This window comes from Halichoerus grypus, chromosome 3 (assembly GCF_964656455.1).
Source record: "Halichoerus grypus chromosome 3, mHalGry1.hap1.1, whole genome shotgun sequence".
NCBI classification, from domain to species: domain Eukaryota; kingdom Metazoa; phylum Chordata; class Mammalia; order Carnivora; family Phocidae; genus Halichoerus; species Halichoerus grypus.
The window spans coordinates 208,102,793-208,127,338 of NC_135714.1; the positions used below are offsets into that span (position 1 = coordinate 208,102,793).

The window sequence follows — 24,546 nt, forward strand, 5'->3', positions numbered from 1 at the left end:
GATTCAGTTTGCTAGTATTTTGTTGATGATTATTTTGTTTATATCTGTAAGAGATAACTGGTCTATTTCCTTTTCTTGTGATGTCTTTGTCTGGTTTTGGTATTAGGGTGAAATTGCCATTAGAAAATGAATTAGGAAGAGTTTCTTCCTCTCATATCTTTTGGAGCAATTTGTGAATAAATGGTATTTATTCTTCTTTTAAATGTTTGGTAGGACTCAGTCGTGAATACATTTGGGCCTGTGCTTTTCTTTTGGGGTAGCTTTTAGATTACTAATTCAGTTTCTCTGCTTGTTGTAGATCTATTCAGGTTTTTTGTTTTCTCTTGAGTCAGTTTTGGTAGTGTGTATGTGTAGGGATTTCATCTGTGTTACGCAATTTGTTAATGTACAGTTGTTCAGAGTTCCTTTATTCTTATTTTTGTAAAGTCAGTAATAATGTCCTCTCTTTAATTCCTGATTCTAGTAATTTGAATATTCTCCCATTTTTTTTCTTTGGTCAGTCTAAAGATTTGTCAATTTTGCTGATCTTTTTAATGAACCAGCTTTTGTTTTTGTTGATCTCTCCATTGTTATTTGTTCTCTCTTTGATTGATTTCTGCTTTAATCTTTTTTTATTTCCTTCCTTCTGCTTTGTGTTAGGTTATTTTAGTTTTTTGGGGTTTTTTCCCCAGTGTTAAGATGGAAGTTTAGATTATTGATTTGAAGTCTTTGTTACCTTGAAGGTTAAACATTTTCCTGTAACCACTGCCTTAGCTGCATCCCGTAAGTTTTGGTATGTTGTGTCTTGTCTGTAATTTATTTCAAACTATTTTTGGTTTCCCTTTCAGTCCTTGTTTGACTCACTGGTTATTTAGGAATGTGTTGTTTAATTTCCATATACTTGTGAGTTTTTCTTGCTATTGATTTCTAATTTCATACCACTGTTGGCAAAGAACCTACTCAGAATTATTTCATCCTATTATTTTTTTATTTTTTTATTTTATTTTATTTTTTTAAAGATTTTATTTATTTATTTCACAGAGAGAGAGAGAGCGAGAGCAGGAACACAAGCAGAGGGAGAGGGAGAAGCAGGCTCCCCGCTGAGCAGGGAGCCCGATGTGGGGCTCGATCCCAGGACCCTGGGATCATGACCTGAGCCGAAGGCGGACGCTTAACAACTGAGCCACCCAGGCCCCCTCATCCTATTATTTTTTTAAAGATTTTATTTATTTATTTGAGAGAGAGCGAGTGTGTGCAAGTGGGGGGAGGGACCGAGGGAGAGGGAGAAACAGACTTCCCGCTGAGCAGGGAGCCCACTATAGGGCTCAATCCCAGGACCCTGAGATCATGACTTGGGCGGAAGGCAGACAGTTAACTGACTGAACCAGCCAAGTGCCCCTGATTTCATCCTATTAAATGTACTGAGATTTATTTTAGGCCTAGCGTATGTTCTATCTTGAACACTACTCCCTCTGCACCTGAGAAGAGTGTGTATTCTATTGTTGGATGGAATGTTTTATATATATGTTGGTTCTAGTTAGTTTGTAGTGGTTTTCATGTCTTTGGTCGCTATCTTCTGTGTAGTGGTATTCATTATTGTTAGTGGCATATCCTTTATTGTTGGGTTGTCTAGTTCTCCCTTTATTTATTATTTCTCCCATTTTTGCTTCTTGTATTTTGTTCTGTTAGTATGAATCTTTACGTCTTCCTGATGGTAATTCATTTATCATTATGAAATTTCTCCTTACCTTTAGTAACTTTTGAAATTTTATTGTCTATCTTATCCACTGATACAACCACTCCAGCTTCTGTGGTTCCTGTTTGTATGACCTCTCTTTGCCCTTCCTTTTACTTTAATCTCTTTTTATCTTTGAATTTAGGGTATGTCTCCTGTAGGCAGCCTTTAGTTGGATCAGTTTTTTTAAAATCCAGGATGACCATCTCTGCCTCTGATTGGATTATTTAATGTGTTTACATGTAATAGAGTATTGTTGCTGTAGCAGGTTTCCATCTGCCATTTTACGTTTTGTTTTCTAGGTCTCAGGTCTGTTTTGCTTCTCTATTCCTCTTCTGACCCTTTCTTTGCATTGGGTATATTTTCTCTTGTAACATTTTAATTTCTTCTTATCATTTACTGTCTGTGGTCCTTTTCTTAGCCCAATACAGTCTTCCACCACCCACCTCTTTAATGCTGTTGTTGGCAAATGCATTACACATGCATTATATCTGTATATATTACAGGCCCAACAGTACATTATATGCATATTATTGTCTACACTCTTTTTTAAGTTGGTTGTGAGAAGAAAGAAAAATAGGCATTTTTAAAAAGATTTTATTTATTTGACAGAGAGCAGGAGCAGGGGGAGGGGCAGAGGGAGAGGAAGAAGCAGACTCCCCACTGAGCAGGGAGCCTGATCCTGGACTCATTCGCAGGACCCTGGGATCATGATCTGAGCTGAAGGCAGCTGCTTAACTGACTGAGCCATCTGGTGCCCCAGAAAAATAGGCATTTCTACTGTGTTTTATGTTTAATTAAATAATGACCCCCACCAGTGCTCTGTTTTTTCATGTGGATTTGCTCACTGTATGTGTCACTTGCTTTCAGCTTGAAGGACTTCCTTTAGTCTTTCTTGTAAGGCAACAAATTCTTTCAGACTCTTTTATCTGGTTTATTTCATCTTTCTTTTTCAAAGATAGCTTTGTTAGATACAGGATTTTTGTTTGACAGTTTTTTTTGTTGAGCTCTTTGAATATGTTATCCCATTGCCTTATGGCCCCCATTGTTTTTTCTGAGAGTTCATCTTACTAGAGTTTCCTTGGTAAGTGACTAATCACTTTTTTCTTGTAGTTTTCAAGATGTTCTCCTGTCTTTGTGTGGTGTAATAAAAAAAGGTATGTGGTCTTTGCCTCTGATTCCCAGCACAGAGGTTCTAAAATCCTTGGGATCTCCTGAATATTAGGAGTTTTTGTTATGCTAACGAAGTGAGTGAAGATGGTGGATGCTTACCAGAAAGGGCAGGCCTGTGATTAGAGGCTTGAGATTGTCAGCCGCCTCACCTCCAGGGAAGGGAGAAGGCTGGAGATTGAGTTCTAGCCTCTGGCCAGTGGTTTAACCAATGCCTACATGATGAAACTCCAATCAAAACTTTGAACACAAGGCTTAGTGGAGCTTTGTGGCTGGTGAACACACTGATGTGCTGGTGGGGAGTGATGAGCTGACCCTGACTCCCTAAGGAGGCAGGGAGGCTCCGCATGGCCTCCCAGGCCTCCCACTGTGTGTCTCGTCCTGTAGCTGTTTCTCTTGTTAATACTACTGTCGTCTTAAGCGTAGTGGTTTCCTTCCTTCTGTGCGATTTTCGTTCAGCTATTGAACCTGAAGGGATTGTGGGAACCCTTGAATTTAAATACTTTTCCATCAGAGGTGCCCCTGGCCTGGGACACCTGAAATCAGGTCAGTCTTGAGGAGGACTGAGTCTTCATTGTAGAGTCTGAGACGAACTCCTGGTGGTTAGTGTCAGAATTGTATTATGGTAAACCAGTTGGCGGGTGAGACAGAACTCGGATTTTCTTTTACTATGTGCATGTTTGTGGATCTCTGTGTTCATCCTACCTGTGGTTTGTTAAGCTTCCTGGATGTATTGATTTTTGGTGTTTGGAGAATTTGGGAAATGTTCTCCTGTTTCTTTGGATATTTTCTTACCAATTACTTTCTTCTGATGCTTCTATTTTGTATGTGTTGGCGTCACACATTTCTCTTAGGCTCTTCATTTCTCTTCATTCTTTTTCTCTCTGGTTTTTGGCTTGCATAATCCCTCCTGATCCATCTTCAGGTTCCATAATTCTTTATTCTCCAAATTCAGACCTACTTCTGAGACCCTCCAGTACATTTTTATTTCATTTATTGTACCTCTCAACTTTAGCATTTCCACCTGATTCTTTCTGATCATGTCTGCCTCGTCCCTGGTGTTTTCTATGTGTGCAGTGCTGCCATCGTACTTTTATTTGCTTCTTCCGTGGTGTTTTCCTTCAGTCTTTTAAAACATAATGATTTATAATGGCTATTTTGTAGTGTTGTTATTGTTGTTAAATCCAACATCTGGGTGCACTCACAGGCATTTTGTGTTTACTTTTTTCTGGTGTATGGGTCATACTTTTTTTTTGGCTGCTTCAAAATTTTTTGTTGGAAAGTGGACATTTTAATTTTTTAAAACTGGGGAATAATTAACATAATATATTGGTTTTAGGTGTACAGTGAATGATTTGACATCTGCATATATTGCAAAATGATCCCTACAGTATATGTATAGTTAAAAATCCTTTTTTCCTGTGGTGAGAACCACAAGAGTATACAACGCGGTGTTATTAACTACTGTCGCTGTGCTGTACATTATCTCTCCATGACTTATTTATTTTATAACTGAAAATTTTTCTACCTTTTGACCACCGTCGCTCATTTTGCGCCCCCTTCCCTAGCCCTTGGCAACCACCAATCTATTCTTTGTATCTATGAGCTTGTTGTGTGTGTGTGTGTGTGTGTGTGTGTGTGTATCTTAAGATTACACATACAAGGGAGATCATAAGGTGTTTGTCTTTTTCTGACTTATTTCACTCAGCATAATGCCCTCAAGTTCCATCCATGTTTCCTTTTTTATGGATGACTAATATTCCATTATTTACACACACACTTTCTTTTTCCATTTATCTTCTGTTGGACACCTAGGTTGTTTGCATGTCCTGGGTATTGTGAATAATGCTGCAGTGAACATGCGAGTACAGATGTCTTTTGAGCTGGTATTTTCATTTTCTTTGTATAAATAGCCAGAAGTGGAATTACTGGGTCACATGGTAGTTCTATGTTTAACCTTCTGAAGAACCTCCATACTGTTTTCCAGAGTGGCTGCACCAGCTTGCATTCCCACCAGCAGTGCACAAGGGTCCCCCTTTCTCCGCATCCTCGCCAACACTTGTTATCTCTTATCTTTTTGATACTAGGTGTGAGGTAATAGCTCAGCGTGGTTTTGATTTGTATTTCCCTGATGATAATAACGTTGAGCATCTTTTCATGTGTCTGTTAGCCATTTGTATGTTTTCTTGGGAGAAATGTCTATTCAGATCTTCTGCCTATTTTTTAATTGGATTGTTTTTTGGCTGTTGAGTTGTATGAGTTCTTTTATATGTTTTAGATATTGGCCCTTTATCAGGTAAAAGATCTGCAAATATTTTCTTCCATTTGGTAGGCTGCCTTTTCATTTTGTTAATAGTTTCCTTTGCTGTGCAGAAGCTTTTTACCTTGGTGTAGTCCTGCTAGTTGATTTTTGTTTTCATTGCCTTTGTTTTTGTGGCATATCCAAAAAAATCATTGTTGAGACATATGTCAGGGAGCTTACCACCTGTGTTTTCTTCTAGGAGCGTTATGATTTCAGATCTTACATTCATGTCTTTACTCTGTTTAGAGTTTATTTTTATGTGTGGAGTAGGACAGGGTCCACTTTCATTATTTTGCATGTAGCTGTCCAGTTTTCCCAGCGCCATTTGCCAAGAGACTGTCCTTTTCCCCAATTCCTTTGGTTCCTATATTCTAGGTTTCTTTGTCATGAATTAATTGATCTTATCCATGTGGGCTTATTTCTGGGCTCCCTGTTCTGTTCTGTTGGTCCGTGTGTCTGGGTTTATGCCGGTATCATACTGTTTTGATTATCACAGCTTTGTGATAGAGTTTGACAATAGGGAGTATGAGGACTCTGCTTTGTTCTTCAGGATTGCTTTGGCAATTTGGGGTCTTTTGAGGTTCCATGCAAATTTTGGGATTGTTTGTTCTATTTTTGTTTAGAAACTGGACATTTAAAATACTGTGTTGTAGCAACTCTGAGTATTGTCCTTCCCTTCCACCCCCATTACTGTTATTATTTTTTTTGCTTCTTTGTTGAATGGCTAGCTGGATTATTTAGTGACCTGTCCATGCCCCCACTCCCGTTGTTAAATGTCTGCTCTAGCTTCCCAGGGAGTCCCGGCTGTAGGCATGCCCATGTCACCTTCTCTTTCCTGGCAACACCCGGCTGGTAAACTCCACTAATTGCCAGCTGACTGCTCTTGTTATTATTTAAATATGCTGGGTATGAATTTCTCTACAAACCAGTCAAACTGGCTGCTTTGAGGGAATCATTTTTGAGGCTCCTGTTTGATAATTGCTCTGAGTCTAAGGGGCCCCTTCTAGGTTTATTCTCAGTTCTTCTCTGCTAGCTAGCTCAGTTTAGCGTGTACCAGCCTCCCTGACTCTGAGAGCACCCTTAGGTTTAAACTTCTCCATGCTCTGTTGCAGATGAAGTCAACCCCTTTGGGAAGTGAGTCTTTGTCTTCCATAGCTGCTGCTGCTGCTCCCAGCTGTTTCATGTCCTGCTTCTGTCCCAGGTGCAACCTCTGAGCCAGGGCTCTGGAGATGGGGGTGGAGACCATGACGGGCTTCTCTCTGAGCGGTTCCTTTACTCTGGGAGCAAGTGCTTTGTGGGGTGGGCAGATGCCTGGGGTCCTCTCAGCTTGCTCCTGCCTGTGTGTGACTGTCACCCCATGATCCGGGCGAGGTGATGAGGGCCGCAGGATTCCCAGCGATCCATACGCATTCTGCCCCCTGAGAAGGGGCCCCGTCTCTCCAGGGAATCAGCCTCAGGATGAGAAATGCTGAAGCCCTGCTTCCCTGGGAGAACCGCCTTCCACCTGGGAGCTGCTGACTGTGGCCGTCTCGAGGGGCAAGGACACAGCAATCACGGTTCAAATGCCACAGAGGCTCACCTTCCGTAGACGTTGTGAATTTCTGAGTTTTCAAGTATTTGTAGGTTTTCTTAAGTAGATTTTTTTTTTTAAGGTAGATATTTCTTCATTTACAGTTTGTCCTTAGGAGCATTTCCAGAGGCTTTAAGTAGTTCTTCCTTTTTGGTTTTGGTTTTACAGTTTTCAGTGGTTCCCTTGGGGAGTGAGTCTTCAGAGCTCGTGCTCGTGGTGGACGGTGATTCTTGCTTTCCTCTTTAAAGCCCCACTTAAGTAGCTTCCAGATGTGGAGATTGTGTGCGTCATGCGCACCTGGACAGTGTCAGAGTGACGGACCCTGGGGTCTTCTCCGTTACTCATTTTGCTCCTTTCTTGGTGTAAGTCAAACTCTCCTTCTTCTTCTAATAGGAAGTGTTTAATACAGTAAATTTTCTCAAGAGGAGTTTTCAGTGGAGAGGGTGCATGGTGTGGGAGGTGGTGTTAATTTTGCTTTCGCGGGTGCTCTCCTAGCCTGTGGGGGAGGGATTGTCAGTGAGAAGTCAGGCATCAGGCTGGCACACGGGGGCCCCGGCTATTGCCACGGGGGTGCGGCGGCCCCTCTGATCTGAGGCTGGCGCCCCTCCTTCACCGTCAGTGCTGAAACCATTTGTTCAAGTCAGTGGTTCGGATTGCTGCCATTTGACGTGTTCATGTGTCTCTAGTAACTTTCAAAAGGAATGATGGCTTGAGTGAAGGCACGGGGTCTTTTTTTCCTGCATTGATTCTTTTTATTTCTGCCTTTTATGTATATGCATTTACCGTTTAAGTTCGTTTTTACAGCAGTAACATAGAACACCACTGTTATTTATGAACAGTAGCAACGGCTTTGGTCTGAGTTTCACGTGTTTCTTTTGGCATCTTCATACAATTTGGAATTCTTCTCATTTGACATTTCGTAGAGCTAAGTTCTTATGACTATTTTTGGTAGTAGGATTGCAAATACGTAGAATTTTAGTATCATTAATGACTGTACGATGATTAAATGATTAGCTTCTCATCCAGCTGTGGAGTGGGGGATGGCATCTACCGTTTCTGGCAACATTCTGGACTCTTCTTGTACCTACACAATGGATAAGAAAATAAAGCCCAGAGAGAAAGCGGAGGGTAGTGTTTCATTTGACCGTTGTGCTTTTTCTGAGCACCCTTCTTCAGGAGATCTGCATGCTGCTGTGGCTCACTGGCGCCCCCCTCGTTGCTCTGAGGGTCGGACTGCCCCCGGGAGCGGGGGGAAGGCGGGGGCTCCTCTGCTGCTCACGCTTGCTCGCTCCCTGCAGCCCAGAGCCCCCCGGGGAATGGGGGCGGCGCTGTCAGAGGCGGGAAGGAGGGAGAACCGGGCCCTGCCTGCCATCGGTGAGGTGTGTCCGTGACCGCGGGCCGTGTCCACGGAGTCTTCAGACGCCGGCTGAGTGAGAACTGCAAGCCCCACGCGGCTCCGGGGAAAGCTGGAAGTAGCTGCATCCCTCGGCCCTGCCCTGTGTGACCGTGGAGGAGGGCCCGGAGGGGCGCAGAAGGCAGCGCGGACCCCTGGCCCACGGCTCCCCGCGTGTTGCAGCTGCTGCGTTTCGGGCAAAGCCGCAGGCGCGGCTACAGCTCACCTGGGGGAGGCCTGATCCTTTGAGGGCTGTGTGTTGGGGGGTGTTTCCACGCTGTGTCCTGCTTGTGTGCGGTTGTGCGCAAGTCTGGCCTTTGAGAATAATCATTTTTCTTTTATTCTCAACCTAAGCCTCCTTGAAGTATTGATTATCTGATAACACTGGGTTTTGTCTGCTTTTATATATTCCCATTGCTGCGATTGAAGGGGGAATTTGGAGACTTTATGGGAAGTGGGTAGGAGTAGGTGGAATTTTCCATTGGTTTCTGGCAACATGTTCATTAAGTTCATCTGCCTGAAATATTTCTAGTAAAAAATTCCCCATATTTTGGATTTTGGTTAGCAAAGTAATGGATGACTTCTCTTCATTGGGATTGCTTTTTCTAGTTCCTTCCAAACACGTTTTAAGCATTTTTGTCTTCGTCTGTTCTTCCTGCTGTAACAAAATACCAAGGACTGGGTGGCTTAACCCGCGGAGAGTGATTCTCACCGTCTGTCGCTCTCAGAGTGGTGGTGGGGCCTCTCTTCCAGGCTGCAGACGTCTTGCCGTGACTGTGTCCTCCCGTGGCAGGGCCTCTCTGTTTTCAGGGCAGCTCCAGCCTCATGAACTCCTCCCCTGAAGGCCCCACCTCTGAGCACCATCACGTCGGGGGTTAGGGTCCCAACATGTGAACTTTGCGGGGCACAGACCTCCGGACCATAGCAGCCTTCGTCACTGTGAACCGCGATCTTCCTCCTCCTGAGAGGCCCTCCACCCCCGAGTTTTGCAGGAGGGCCGGCATGAGGAACCTGTGATTAACGACAACGAGTGCTCGGCGACAGGTGCGTGTGGATTCGTGCAGCACATGATGCGCTTGCTGGATCCGTGGCTTGTGGTACCTGTGGAACAAGAGGATGTGACCCCAGGGAGGCTACAGCCAGGCTGCTTCCCACCGTGGTCCCTTCGCTGCGTGGGCCGGCGCTCCACGTGCGTGAGCGCATGTGTCTGTCTTCATTAGGCATACACGATTAGATCGAGTTATGATTGATATTGCTTACATAAATTGAATATTAGTCATCATTGAAGAAGGTTAATTTTCATTTCCACGAAATACTTTGTTAAACAATTAGGTGCAGGAAGTAAAAATCCCCTTTTCCGCGCTGTCCAGATTCTCCTTGCTCTAAGTAAGTAATCGCCACTGTCCGTTTCGTCTCAAACAGATGTTGTAAAGGACAAAAGGGAGAAGTTCCTAGGGATGGGAAATGGTTAAAAATGCTGCCTCAAAGCTCTGAATGAATTATTACTAAATTTAGGTTCCAAAATGTGCATAAGCAAAGAACACAAGTTCATTTGTCTTGATGATTGTCTTGTCACGGTCTGTGTTTAAGTGCCGGTTTTTCTTCTGAAAAGTAAACGGCGGGGTGTGAAGAAATGGGTTAGCTCAAAGTGTAGACTGGCCCCACTGACAGGCACTGACAGGCCGCGTGTGGCTAGAGAGGTGCCCTGTTCCTGCTGACAGTTTGTGGATTTCTAACGCAGATGGTTTTTTTTTTTTTTTTTTTTTTAAAAGATTTTATTTATTTGAGAGAGAGAGAATGAGAGAGAAAGAACACATGAGAGGGGATAGGGTCAGAGGGCGAAGCAGACTCCCTGCCAAGCAGGGAGCCCGATGCGGGACTCGATCCAGGGACTCCAGGATCATGACCTGAGCCGAAGGCAGTCGCTTAACCAACTGAGCCACCCAGGCGCCCTCTAACGCAGATGGTTTTAAGATTCTCTGCAGGGCCCCCGAGTTCACTTCTCTGACTCGATGCCCCTCCTGCTTGTGAAGAGCTCTTGGCTCGCTTGGTAAATGAATGTATTAGGGACCCTGCTTTCTCTGTTTTCTGGCTTCTGGACTCAATAAACACGTCATTGTTGTATTCCAAAACTAAATGAGAGAAAGAGAACTAAAGACAAAAAGGAACCTGTTACCCCGGATGCAGTGTCTGAGCCTGTCAGAGGAAACGTGAGGAGCCCCACCGTGGGCTGGCAAACAGGCCCTTCCTCGCGGGTTTTACAGAAACTGCAGGGAGGACGTCTCGTGGAGGCTGGTGCCTGGCAGAGCCCAGGGCGAAGTAGGAAAGCTGTTTTCACCACCAGGTCAGCAGGCCGGCAAGATTCCTTTGAGCTCTGAGGCCACACGTTGTCTCTGAGGAGCCTTTGTTTTTATATCTCTGCCAGAATCATTAAACTTGCAGAGATAACCTGGTCCCTGTCTCAGGTCACGATCTTCTCCTGTGAACAAGAAGATACTTTTGTATTCAGAAGACTTTTGCTTTTCCCATTGTTTTGCCCCTTTTTCTACTTGGCTGTTTTTATTTAATTTTTTTTATAAAATCCTTTTTGTTGAAGTCTTTGGGATTTTTTTATGACTTTTCATTTTAATTCCAGTATAGTTAGCGTACAGTGTGATGTTAGTTTCAGGCGTAGAAGATACCAATTCCACACTTGCATACGTCACCCGGTGCTCATCACGCACAGCAAGCGCACTCCCTAATCTCCCTGTTTCCCCCTCCCCTATCCTCCTCCCCTCTGAGAACCCTCGGTGTGTTCTCTGTGGTTAAGAGTCTGGTTCTTGCTTTGCCCCCTCCTTTTTCCCCTTTCCTCATTTGTTTCTTAAATTCCACATATGCGTGAACTCACATGGTATTTGTCCTTCTCTGATTGACGTATTTCACTTAGCATAATACTCTCTAGTTCCATCCACATCAGTGCAAATGGCAAGATTTCATTCTTTTTACGGCTGAGTAATACTCCATTGTGTATATATACACCACATCTTTATCCATTTGTCTGTCCGAGGACACTTGGGCAGCTTCCATAGCTTGGCTACTGTACATAATGCTGCTGTAAACATAGGGGTGCATGTATCCTTTTTTAATTTTATGTCTTTACTTACTTGAGAGAGCGCCTCTGTGCTGCCCCCCTTCGTGGCGGCTGGAACAGCGGCTTTGTTCTGAGCTGGGGCTTCCGCTTCAGGTGGTGCCCGTCTGTTCAGCCCTGGGACCTCCTCCCCCTCCTCCTGTGTCTCGTTGTGTCGGACGGTGGTACCCTGACCCCGTCTCGCAGTTGGGTTTTCATGTGTTCTCTTCTAAACGTGTCTCTGTCGCACTGGGCATCTCTTCAGTAACACCTGGTCTCCTTTTTGTGTCCTCATCTGCGTTTTGACCTGCCCCGGCCACTCCCCCCGCCCTGTCTTCCCTGCTTTCCTGTCCCTCCAGGACCAGGAGGACCGGCCGCATGGAGGGCCCAGCCTGTCCTTTGTCTCCCGGGCCTTGTGAGCGTCCCTGCGCGGGCGGCAGGCTGAGCCCTCTCTCCGGCCCCTTCCCACGAGTGCTGCTGGCCCGCGGGGACAGCCAGAGCTGAGGCTGCTGGGCCAAGAGGGGTCTGGGCGGCTCTCCTCCCCGGCAGGAGTCCGCACGTGATGTAAAGTGAACTCGGCCGTCTTGCGTGCATCTGGAACGGCACCAGTTGCCCCTCGCGGGGAGAACTGAGGGAACAGCCCTGCTGGCTCAGACAGGGCTGCCAGGTTCTTACCGTGGTAGAGCACACGCACACGAGCGCTCCAGGCTGGATGTCTGTGCCCCTCCGGGGTCACTTGTTCAGACCTAACCCCCAGCGGGATGGTTCGGCCAGGGGCCTCTGGGAGCAGGGGCTTCCGGAAGAGACCCCGTCTGTGAACCAGGAGGAAGTGGGCCCTCACCTGACCCCAGAAAGCCGGGCCCACCTGCAGAACTGTGAGAAGGAAACGTTGGTTAAGCCACCCCATCTGCAGGGTATTTTTTATAACTGCCCAAACTAAGACACACATGTAAAATTTAAAATGAACTAAAGGATGGACACTGATTCTCTTTGTAATTTCTGTCTTCCGGCCTACCTGTTCTTTTCTTCAGGTCTGTTTGCATGGAAGATGTACGCCTCCCAGAGAGATGTATGTAGACTTGTAAACACTTCACGCAGATGTATCAACGTGCACATACACACGGACACGTCTAAACGGCACGGCTTGTACTGCGCGTCTTGCCGGCTGCGTCATTTTGGGGCCTGTGGTTCCTTCCAGCCTCGCTTGGCTCGGGCACGGACGTCCCCCACTCTGTGTCCCTGAACCTGCTGTGGGTGGGCATGAGGTTTGACCCCGTTTGGGGGGGTGTTTTCTTGTAAAGATGTGCTCGGCTCTGAGTCCTGGGCATGGCTCTTCCCTTCCATCCACACGGATAACCCGGGGGCTGGTCCGTGGCCGGGGTACGGAGAAGAGCTGCGAACACTGGTGCGGGTGACCCGACGGGCAGATCCGTGCCGTATCAGAGGCGGTTGATGGCAGGCATTTTCGTCTTGGGTTAGGAGCTCCGAAACGTGTGCGCTGCCGTGTTGTGTGCGTGGAACGAGCGCCGAGGCCGCGGGTCACGTTGAGTTGCAGGCTCCCCCCGAGGGCACCTGCACGGGACACAGCCGGACAGAATGCGATTTAGAGAGCAGACCGCGTGATGCGCTGCCACTTCTCTGCTTCCGGGGTCTCGCCCGAGCCGCCCCGACAGATGAGAACGGTCCGTGGGCGGCTGGGCAGCCCGCCTCTCCCGGAGAGGCCTGTGGCCCCCAGCGCTGCCTCCGTCCCGGGTTTTGCGTGTAAGCGGCCGCGGCCCGCCGTGCTCCTGGCATCTCAGGGAGGCTCTGTTCTCCAGGAACAGAGTCGGGCTCCTGCCTCACCGTGGATGGAGGCTTAGTCAGGGACAGGGCAGGGACGGGGCAGGCGGGCGCCGTCTGTGTCACACCTGCCGGGACCCAAGGGCACTGCTGCCCCTCGTTTGCCACCGGCCCTCAGTGGCACGTAGGGCTGCTCATCCCCATCCTGCCTTGGGGTCATCTGAATGGCCTTTTAAAGGGTGGGTGTTTGGGCGGGCAGAGCTCAGGGGCACGCCGCCCCTCTTGGCCCAGGGCCGCCTGCAGCACGAAGGCTGGCCGTGCCCTCCACGGCCTTCCCCAGGCCCACGCTCTGTGGGTGCTGAAGGCGCCATCAGAATTGTCCCCGTGGCCTGACGGCACAGTTCTGCGAGAGGGCCGGGCACTCGACAGTTTGGTTATGAAATCCGTTTCTCCAGGATTCCCAATTTCTCAATAACTTCAGACTGTCGAAACCTAAGCCTGTGGTGAGTTCTACCATTTAGAATGGTCTGGAAAAAAGTTAGGCTTCTTAAATGCCATCATGATTGAAACCTTGGCCTGGCTCCTCGGAGACAGAGCAGACCGTGCTGTCCCCGCGGGGGACACTCCAGAGCGGGGAAGGCAGGCCACGGGGTAACTGTGCTCTCCACGGTCTGCAGCGGGCCGGGCTGGGGGTCACTGCTGCTGGCGGCAGCGTGAAAACCTGGACTTGCGCTCTGCTGGGACGGAGGATGGGGCCCCCGGGTTTCACGGGCGCTCACCTCTTTTCCATCCACAGCAGGAGACGCGTGCAGTGCGCAAGCGATTCTAGGGGTGAGAGGACCCCTCACACCAGATCACACACCGGATCGCACAGCTCAGACCTCGTGAGATGAACTGAAATGCTGACCTTGAACTGTCACCACATCATTAATGAGAACAGTGTCTTCCTAACAAGACATTGGGATACCTGGCCTAACAAAGATTTTTAATTTTCTGTCCTGACCTATGAACTTAAATACCTTTAAAAAGTATGCACATTAAATAGCTTTTGTGAAGCAGTGACGTATCGACATTACACAGCATCTGGGCTGGACCGGCACCTGCAGCTCTGTGGCATCCATGGAACCGACCGGAACGCTGTGTTCCCTGCGCTCGTTCCCTTTTTCGGAGGCATGTGGTTATTCTATTCCCTTTGTCCTCACCAGTGAAATGCTGTGGCTCATTCATCACCCTTCAGCTTTGACATGATTTTTCTTGATGTGGTAAAATGTGTGTTTTGTTTTGTTTGAAGATTTTTATTTATTTGACGGAGAGACACAGCGAGAGAGGGAACACAAGCGGGGGAGTGGGAGAGGGAGAAGCAGGCTTCCCGCTGAGCAGGGAGCCCGATGCGGGGCTCGATCCCAGGACCCTGGGATCATGACCTGAGCTGAAGGCAGACGCTTAACGACTGAGCCACCCAGGCGCCCCTTCTCCCCTAATCTTTATTATTTCCTTCATTCTGCCAACTTTGGGCCCAGTCTGCTCTTGTTTTTCTAGTGCCCTGAGGCATTGTGTTCTGTTGTTCACCTGAGATCTTGTTTCTGTGTGAACGTCCCTCTTAGAACAGCTTTTGCTACATCCCACAAGTTTTTGTATGTTATTTTCCATTTTTGTTTGTCTCTAGATTTTTTATTTCCCCTTTAATACCTTCTTTGATCCATTGTTTGTTCAGAAGAATGTTTTATAATTTCCAGGCATTCCTGAGTTTCCCGTTTTCCTCCTGTATTCATTTCTAGTTTTACACCCTTGTGGTCCGAGAAGACACTCCATGCGTGCTTGAAGAGTGTGCGTCCCACTGTCGTCAGAATGTTGCGTGTGTGTCTGCTGGGTCCATTAGTCTGTAGTGTTCAGGTCCCGTTTCCTTATTGATTCTCTGTCTGGATGATCCCTTGTTGACAGTGGGGCATTAAATTCCCCACTATTACTGCATTACTGTTTATTTTTCCTTTTGGCTCCGTTAGTTTTGCTTAGTGTGTATAGGTGCTCTGATGCTGGCCGCGTGAATATTTACAACTGTCATGTCTTCTTGATGGACTGACCCCTTCATTGGTATATAATGATCTCCCTTGTCTCTCTCTGCCATTTTTAAGGTCCATTTTGTCTGATCTAAAGATAGCCACTCCTACTTTTTTTGGTTACCATTTCTTGAAATCTCTTTTTCCACACCTTCAATCTCAGTCTACATGGGTCTTTAGGACTAAAGTGAATCTCTTGTAGGCAGCGTATCTTTGGATCGTGTGTTATTTATTCAGTTATTATATATCTTTTGATTGGAGAATTTGACTTTTTTATATTTGTTGGTAGATAAGGACTTACTGTTGTCGTTTTCTTGATTGTTCTCTGGCTGTTTTGTAGACACATTGTTTCTTGCTTCTCATCCTGCCCTCTTTTTTTGTGTTTTGATGTCGTTTGGTATCAGTGTACTTTAACTTTTTATAATGATCTTTTGTGTGATTACTGCAGGTTTTTCCCTTGTGGTTATCATGAGGATTTTGTGAAACAGTTTACTGATAACTTCAGTAGCTTCCTCAACTTGACACTCTGTTCCCTGCCCGCTCACGTTGGAGGCTGTTGGGGCTACAGTTTACGTATTTCTTACATAGTGTATCCAATAACAGAATACGATAGTTCTGGTTATGTTTACTGTATTTTAACCTTTAAAGTTGTAAGTGAATTATGTACCACCAGGACTGTATTACAGAACTGACCAACTATAAATTTACCTTGACCAGTGAGTTTTATGTTCCCTGCTCATGTTTTTATGATGTTAATTGGCATTTTGTTATTTCCTCCTAGAAAACCGCTATTGAGCATTTCACGGAGGGCAGGCCTAGTGGCGGTGAGCTCTGTCCACTTTTGTTTGTTAAGGAAAGTGTTTATCTCCCCTCATTTCTGAAGGATAGCTGTGTCAGGTATAGAATTCCTGGTTAACAGGGTTTTCTTTGTCTGTAAATACTTTGAATACATCATCCTATTCTCTCTTGGCCCCAAGAGTTTGTGGTGAAAAATCACCCCATATAAGGCTGGTTCCTTCTGTGTAACTTGTCTGTTTTCTCTTGTTGCTCTCAAAGTTCTCTCTTTGTCTTCGACAACGTAATTATAACGTATCTCACCGAAGCCCTATTCAGGTTCAACCTGTTTGGGGTCCCTTGAGCCTCGTGGATCTGGACGTCTACTTCTGTCCCAGGCTTGGAAGCTTCCAGTCATTATTGCTTTAAATATACTTTTCTGTCTCTTTCTCTTCTCCTGGAATTCCCACAGTGCGGAAATAATTCCCATAGGCTTTCTTCACGCGTTTTTCTTTTTGCCCTTCTAGTTGGAAAATTTCAAAGGTCACTCACTCTTTCTGCATTGTCAAGTCAGCTGTTGGAGCGCTTGAATTTTTCTCCTCAGGGATTATTCAGTTCTAGGATTTCTGGGTTATTTCATGGTTTCTTTTTCTTCGTTTTACTTTTCATTTTGCTTGTGTGTTGTTAAGAGCATTCCTCTGAATTTTCTGTGTGATCGTTCATAGACATCCATTCGTGTGTTGTACTCAGAGCTTGCAATCTTGTGGGGCCAGCAGGACATGTGCTGAGGACGTGCTTTGGATTTCGTGCTGCCCCCAAAGGTCATCTGGCCTCTCTGAACGTGTTTGGCGATGAGGCACTTCTGCTAAGTCGCTCCAGTAGAAAGAATTTTGGTCAGTTTTGGATGATTTCACAGCTTTTTCTTCATGGGGCATGAAGTGAGGTGCAGCTGAGGTCGGGGCAAAAGGGACACCTTGTTCTGTGTGAAGCTCATGTTCTCGTTTCTGCAGCCCAACTTCTTGGGTACCACTCGGGCTATAGATAGAACATCATTCTGTCTTCGTTTTGCTGGCTGTCACTTCTCCGAGCCCGACCGTGGTTGTAAAGAACTCTGGAGCCCCGGTCCTGTGTGTCCGGGAGGCGCTGGGCCCGTCTCATCTTTGTTACAGGGTGTCCTGCCCCCGGACGGGACGAAGATGCCCGACAGACACAGCCCACGCTGGAGAAACTCCGGTCCTCGCGAGCACACCCAGTCGCGGGCGTCCTTTCGAACGGTGTTTGGGGCGGGGGCCCGCTGGGACCTGTGGGGTGACTGCAGTCGCGTCCGAGTGCGGCACGCGCGACGTTCCCTCGGGCCCTCCCTGGCACAAGGCGCAGATGCCAGCGAGGGAGCCTGCCGTCGAGCCCGGTGCGGGGAACGTGTGTTCAGGACCAGAGTCGGGGCTGAGACGACCCCTCCCGGCCGAGCCCGGGTCCGTGTGCCCCGTGGCGTCATGGGCGTGTGTGTGTCTGCTGTTTATCACGTCCCTGCGGGCGCTGCTGTGACTTCGGCTCCTCCAGCTGCTCCTGTGCCGAGAGTGCGGCTCGCCTGTCCTGACGACTCGCGGGCCTCCGAGGCCGATCCCAGCCGTGACCCTGGACGAGCGCGTGCTGGGCGGCGGAGCGTCGCTGTTGTGCCCGCGGCCCGCGCCGAGCGGAGGGAGGTGCAGGCGGAGGCTGCGCGTTACGGGCGGGACGCGCGGGGCCGTGTGGGGCGGAGACCGGGGCTGCGGCGGCTCGCAGACTCCGCCGCCGGGGGTGGGTGGGCCCGGAGGGAAGAGCGCCGTGCGCCGCGCGTGCGGCCGCCCCGGGCTCAGGACGTCGGTGCGTCTGCGGACGGGGAGCGTGGACTGGCCGGGGGGCGGGCGCCGGGGAACGGGGGCCCCACGCGCAGGGCGCAGGCCGGGGGCGCGTTCGTGCGCCGAGGTTTTACCCTCGGACCGGCAGTTCAAGGCGCTTCCCCGGGTTCCCGTTCGTGGCTGTGTGGGGGAGGCGGACGTGCCCTGCGGCCCCCGCTGCGGCCCCGCCCGTCCCCGTGTGAGCTGAACGCGTAGGGCACGACGGTGTGAAGTGATCCCCACACGCCGCGCGCCTCACACCCATCTTGTCGCAAACGTGTCCGCCGCGCTCCGTCCAGCTGTCGCGCGCCTGCGCACCCCGGGCTGGCTGCTCGGCGGCCTGCACCTGTCCCCGCCCCCAGCCTCCTGCAGCCGCCGGCGGAAGTTCTTCGGGGACGAGTGTGGTGGTGGCGTTTGGATTCCACACGTGCGTGAGACCAGGTGGCGCTGATTCTCAGCGCAGCGCGTCCGACGGTGGGACCCCTCGTTCACGGCCGACAAACAGCCCGTGTGCGCACGGGACCCCTCCGCTGGCCCTGCGTCTGGGCGTCCGCTTCCTTCGCTGTGAAGCCCCCAGGCGGGCTCCCGCGCCCCCCGCCAGCGCCCGCTGCCCCGTTCCCGGCCGCGCCTTCACCCGTCGGGAGCCTTGGGAGGACGTCTGCGGCTGCTGGGCTCCCAGGCGACCGCGCCGAGATGCTGCGGATGGTCCGCGTGAACGGGGTCTACCCCCACGTGGCGCGTGTCCTCGGAGCAAGCGCGGGGTGGGGGTGGGGGTGGCGCCGCCGTGGCGGACCGGCCGGGGGCAGGTGTGACGGGAAGGACCTCAGCCCCTCAGGAGGCGCACCGTCCTCGCCGCCCGCGCCCATGAGACGTGTCCCCCAGGTCTTTGAGCGTCCGGGCGGGAGCCCGTGAGCACCGGCTTCGGGGGAGGCCCCTGAATGCGGGGGGAGACCGATGAGTTCGCGCTGGAATTCGGTGACGGCCCAGGGAGGACGCGGGGCGGCAGGAGGGCCTGGGACTGAGCGGCCGTGCTGCTGGGGGGTCCCTGGGCCGTGTGGGCCCCAGGCTGGCAGGTGCCTGCTGAACCAGGTCCGCGGCAGAGCCCGTGGAGAGACGGGGCCTCCCCAGACCTCGTCGGGGAGTGAGCAGGCGCGCGTGCGGGGAGGTCCCTGCCGGAGCCCGGGGTCCTGGCGCCCACCCCCCGGCTCCTGCGTGCTGAGCGCACGCCCGGCCCCCCCTCTGCCGGGGCTGTTTCCGCCTGCGCGGCGTCAGCGCTGCCGCCCCCTCCCCCCCCCCCCCCCCCCCGGCCTGCTGGCTGCTCCCCCCGAGCCCCCGCCTCGAGGCTGCCTGCGTCCGCGTCCGGGAGGCAGGCTCCCGAGGCCTCTCCCCGCGCGGCCCTGACCGGTCCCCACCGCCCGTGGCCCCGCGGGCTGGCGACCCGGCCTCTGGCGTCAGACTCCCAGCCCCGAGCCAGCACCGTCACGCCGCCTCCCGGCCCAACTTCCGGGGTTGCTTTGGGTCACGTCAGGTGTCTAACGTTTAGAGCCTTAGGGTCGCCGTCCCCCAGGCCCAGCTGTGCGACCCCGGGCGCCGAGTGAGCTCCCGGGGACCTGCCTTCCGCCCGACGCTTCCTGCTTCCTGACGCGGACCCTGGGATCTGCGCAGAGCCGACGCCGGTGTGGGGTCAGACACAGCCTGACGGGGCGCCTTCCTGTCCGCCTGGGGCGGGGGCCGAGCAGACGCCGCCCAGCCTGGTCCTGAGCGAGGCGACCGCCGGCCGCGGGCTCTGCAGCCAGGGGACCGCGTGTGCGCCGTGCTCGCCTGAGGCTCCAGGGTCACCGGGTACAGGACCGTCTTCTTTCCTCCGTCGGAGTTGACCTTTTTCTAACCTCCTGTAGGTTCAGGGAGCAAGTTTCCGAGGCTGGAAAGAAGTGACGTCTCTGTTTAATAAAGACGACGAACAACACCTGCTGGAAAGATGTAAATCCCCCAAGTCCAAAGGGTAAGTGTCCGTGGGTCCCGGGGGGGCGGTGCGTGGACAGAGACGCGCTGTGCTCATCTTGATGCTGTGGCAACAGAAGAAAGTAGGCAGTGAGACGCGCTTCCCAGAGCCGCTCTCGGACTCGGACTCGGAAACCACTCAGCCTTCAAGCAGCCTCCAGCCGTGCGTGACAGGTTTACTGACTGCAGAAAATCACGGGGGAGAAAAGTTAAAAATGCAAAGGATTGGTGAACTGTAAAAGATTTTAGAAAATTGAATATATTTAAACTGACATATTGCTGTTTATTATACACAGAATTTTTAAAAGTCTATTTAAACATGAAAAGATAAACTCAGTGAGAGCTGAGTGGGATTGCCAACGGCGTGTTTGAGGAGAGGTGAGCCTCAGGGGGCCTGGCCGCAGACGAGGAGCTGCTGCGGGGGCCAGGGGCGCCCAGGCAGCCCACTCCAGCCCAAGGCCGGGACTCCTCCTCCTCCCCCTCCCGCCCGCCCCAGGGAGGGCTGTGGGCCTGGGTCCCCGGGGTCAGCGTCTGTGGGGTCTCCCAGTCCAGCGCACGGGACTCTTGGGGGGTGCGGTGTGGGCTGTGCGTGCACCGTGGCACCCCGGGGATGCCCCTGCTGTCGGGCCGGAGGGACAGCGGCCTGTCCCCGGCCCCTTCGTGTCTGAGTCTCATTTGTGTTCAGCAAATTACCCACTCACTGCTCTGTCTGTATGTGAATAGCTGTTGAAAACGGATTTGATAAATGGAGTATTTATCCCCATATTTCTTAACTAGAACCCTGCATTTCCTGTTTTCTACTTTGCTCAAATACTCGAGTATTTCCTTGTGTGAAAACTAGCTCTTTGTGTACGGCCAAGTGTGGTACCTTAAAATACAGCTTTCACGGTTTCCCTAATACGCAGTGACGAATTTTTTTACTAATTTTAATTAAAATTCTTTATTACACATTTGTGGTCACTTTCTAAATGACTTAAACTTTTAAAAGAGTGTTAGGTGTATACGATGGACACTAATTGAGGCCCTGAGACCACTGGGTCACCAACACTTGGCTGTCTTGTCTCCCACAGAACTAACTTGCGGTTAAGAGAGGAGTTGAAGACAGAGAAGAAGTCTGGATTTTGGGACAATTTGGTTTTAAAACAGAATATTCAGTCTAAGAAACCAGATGAGATTGAAGGTTGGGAGCCTCCAACACTTGCTCCTGAAGATGTGACAGCCGACGCAGGTGATGTGGCGAGTGGCCGTCCCCCTCGGCCAGGCTGGGAGGAGGACGGCAAGGGCCGTAGCAAGTACAGCAGCCTGGCGAGCTCAGGGAACAGCTCCCGCTGGAGCCTCCGGTCGGCCGGGAGGCTGGTCGGCATCCGACGGCAGAGCAGGGGCCACCTGACCGACAACTGGGAAGAGCTGGAGTGACCATCCGGCCCCGCTGCGGACGGGAGAGGCGCACAGAGCCGAGTGTCCCCAAACCACAACTGATGCGGCCCCTGCGTCTTCTCTCTCCCCGTGCCGGTCTGAGAGTTTGCGGTCTCACGCTGTGTTCGTTCCCTTGTCTGCTGGTCCTTCCCACGTGGACGAGAGCAGAGCACCTTCTCTGCCCGCCCGCGTCCGGACATTCCTGTCCGTGGACTGACGGAGGAGAGCCCCAGCCGGCGGCCGCCTCCTGGGAAGCGTCTGCCCCTTCTGGTCGCAGCGCTGCCGGACGCGGTCCCGTGGGCTGTGCCCTGTCCTCCCCTGCGTGCCCTGTCCCCCCCCCCCCCGTGACCCCCGTGTCCTGCATGTGGTGTCCGTGTGTGTCCATGACATTCAACTGTAGCGGCGGGGCTGGGCCCTCTTCTCTTCCCAGAAGCCCGTGATCCAGCTGTGAAACCAATCTTCCAAAGGTTATGTTAAATTGTGTTCAACCTGGCAAATTAAACCTTTTTTCATCTTAAATACCAGGAAAGCAAAGGTTACATTTGATGCAGCACGAAATGCCACTCTCCGCAAAGCATCTTCATCACTTGCGCTGGGAGGGGGAGTCTCCCGCGTGGACGGAGGACAGGGACAGTGGTTCTTACTTTAGGGTTCATCTTACTCGTCCTGATCTTCATGTTCTTCTGAAAACGTGGTGTTCTGCGATTACAGGTTAAATACCGTCAGTGTGGATCAGGTTTAGCAACTTGATTCTCTGAATTGTTCTTGGAAAACACTAATTTGCTGATGGGAGTTAAAACTGTATATAAAATACTGCAAGTGCCTCTTCTGTAATGTGCAGGTGTTTGGTTTCCAAAGTGAGCCAGTTGCCGTGGCTAGTGCCGGACGCCCAGGAAGGATGGGCCGCGCACCGCGCACCGCACACAGGGCTCCTTCGCAGCACGGCCGGGTCCACAGGCAGCACCACGGCTGCCTGAGGCAATGGTGGTTTGGAGGAAAAGCTTTAGGGTGTTCCTGATTAAAAACAAAAACCTCCAGTGACGCTGTGCATACCTCTCGTGAGAAAACACAGTCCCCCGTTGGCTCTGCGTGCACGTCTGTGCCGCGTAGTGAACACACCTGTGGGAACCCGCACAGGTCCCGTGGCGGGACTCCTGATGGTACAGCGTCAGTCTGTCCTCCATCCATCCATCTGTCCACCCATCTTTTTTTACTAGAAGCTTACTTGACTGAGTTTTGAACGGGGGGGCATGTTTAAGTGGCATGAAAATAAAGATCCGGTTTGTTAGTACCTTGAGATGCTGGGGTGTGTCTGGTGATGCAGAGTGGTGATGCTGGTGGATGTTGGTGGAACAAGTCCTCAGGGAAAGGGCTCCGTAGGCAGCGGTGGCCCCCACACGGCTGTGACCTGGGCGTGTGTGTTAGAGCCCGAGCTGCAGGCGCAGGGGAGGAGGCGCTGTGTCTGGGACTCGGCGCGGGCGGAGCGGAGTCGGGACCCCGAGACCCGCTGCAGGTCGCTGCACCCACGTGTGACGACGCCAAGTGCCTGTAACTCACCTCCGTGCAAATCGGTGACGCAAGGCTGATGACAGTCCTTCATAATATGGTTTCTCAAAATCTGAAGACGAAGCCAGATCGGAATTGGAACGTGCACCATAAATCACATTTTTCTTATCTACAAAGATTAATGTAAGAATAAACTTTTTCTTCTGTTGTATCTGATTAAATGAAAATAAGTATGTTTGCAGTTTTTAATTTATTTATTGGTGTGCTTTTGGGAGAGAAGTATTTTTTCTGATAGAATTTACCAAAGCAACTTTGTGTTGTTCACGGCTTAACGAGAGAATGTGGTTTTGACTTTGGGGTTCTTGTTTGCATTCTGTGAACACACGACTTCACTGTGTAAAGAGCGAGCGGTATCTGCTCCTTCTGTTCCTTACTTTGTAAAAGGAAAGTGATGGGCTTCGAAGAAGGCAGAATTCATTCTCAACGCTGAGGTTTTAAAAAAATAAAAGTATCGTTCATTTCCTCTTTCGTTATTAGTCTGCATGGTTATTGGCATCGACTTCGAGGTGACTGCTTATGGTGACTTTAGTCACAAAGCTGATGGTACTTTTCTTGATACCTGAAATCTCATTAAAAGTGCAAACAATACACATAGACTATTTCATAAATAAATGACCAATTTCAACCAAAGTTTTTGGGATGTATCTTTTGCATATTTCAGCCGCCTGCTTCCACCGTCCTGCTGGTGAGGAACCAGGGGGCGTGCCTGTGCTCTGGGCGGAGTTTAGGGTCGGGAATTAGAGCCGCACCCAGCTGAGAAGCCGCGAGCATCCCAGCAACAGTACTTTTACTTAATCACCCTTCTCTTCTGAAAAGATCACCGTCTCTTACAAGAAAGTCTGTGAGGAAGAGTGGCCTGTTCCAGAGGAGACAGGTACGTACCTCAAAAACTGGGCACGCACGCGGCCAGCCGAGCTCTGCCATCTGGGGATCTCCGGGCACAAGTCCTTCAGGGAGCAGGCGTGGGGGGCACGGTGCCCGTCCTGTCCTCGGGGTCCTGCCTCTGGAGACTTCCTTTCTTGTCTCAAGGGAGAGCTAGTCCACGTCCTGTCAGCGAGGGGGCCTGGGGACCCCGCCTGGGGAGTAGGGGTCCCCGTGTGTCCAGGGAGCCTTCTCCGCCTGCCCCTCCCAGGTTACTTTAGCCACTTCCCGACCTTCTGGTTCCATGCTTATTCTTCAGTGGGTATTTCTTGGCCTGAACAGAAGACCAGCAGGGCTCTCTATTCAGGAAGCTTTGCAGATTAATTGGCGAAGACAATTTTTTTAACTTTGTGATCCTTTTAAACAATGTTCAGAATCACCCACTGGGTGAGGAGCTGAACGCCAGGATGAGCTGGCGGGGAAGCCGAGGAGGCGTCTGCCTGACATTTCCCGAGGGATTCGGTGCGTTCCCGGGGTGGGGAGCCGTCTGTCCCCACGTTCTGGTCCCCTGAGGTTGTGCCTGGCAGCCAGCAATCCCACCAGCTGGCCCTGGGCAGGTCCTCGTCCCCAGACCTCCCAGGCCCCACCTGCCAGTTCAGGCGCTGGCTCACCGGGCCCAGCCTGGGCCTTCCTGCAGCCCTGCTGGAGTAGCCCAAGTACAAGGGGTTCACGGGCGTGCCCCCCCACCCTGCGCCCCACGGCCCCTGTGCTGCCACCTTCACAGAAACCAGGGCCGAGGGTGGTTCTGTGCTGGTCAGACTGCCCGGGGTCGTGGGATCTGTGCTGTGTGGGGGGTGGACGGTCCCCTGCGCCCATGGAACGTGTTTCCCAGACCCCCAGCTGAGACCGTGGACACCTGAAGCCACAGGGCACCGGGAGCTGGTAACTGATGAGCCGGGT

At 50.8% G+C, this 24,546-nt stretch overlaps 1 protein-coding gene across 1 annotated transcript in view; it reads left to right on the forward strand.

The window, feature by feature from the left end:
• Positions 1–23,193, forward strand: part of TDRP (testis development related protein) — a 44,588-nt gene extending 21,395 nt beyond the window's left edge. Inside the window, exons 3-4 of the mRNA XM_036117512.2 lie at positions 19,641–19,744; positions 20,814–23,193. Coding sequence (XP_035973405.1) covers positions 19,641–19,744; positions 20,814–21,159 — 450 coding nt within the window. The 3' untranslated portion in view covers positions 21,160–23,193. The remainder of the gene's footprint in view (positions 1–19,640; positions 19,745–20,813) is intronic.
• The last annotated feature ends 1,353 nt before the right edge of the window (positions 23,194–24,546 follow it).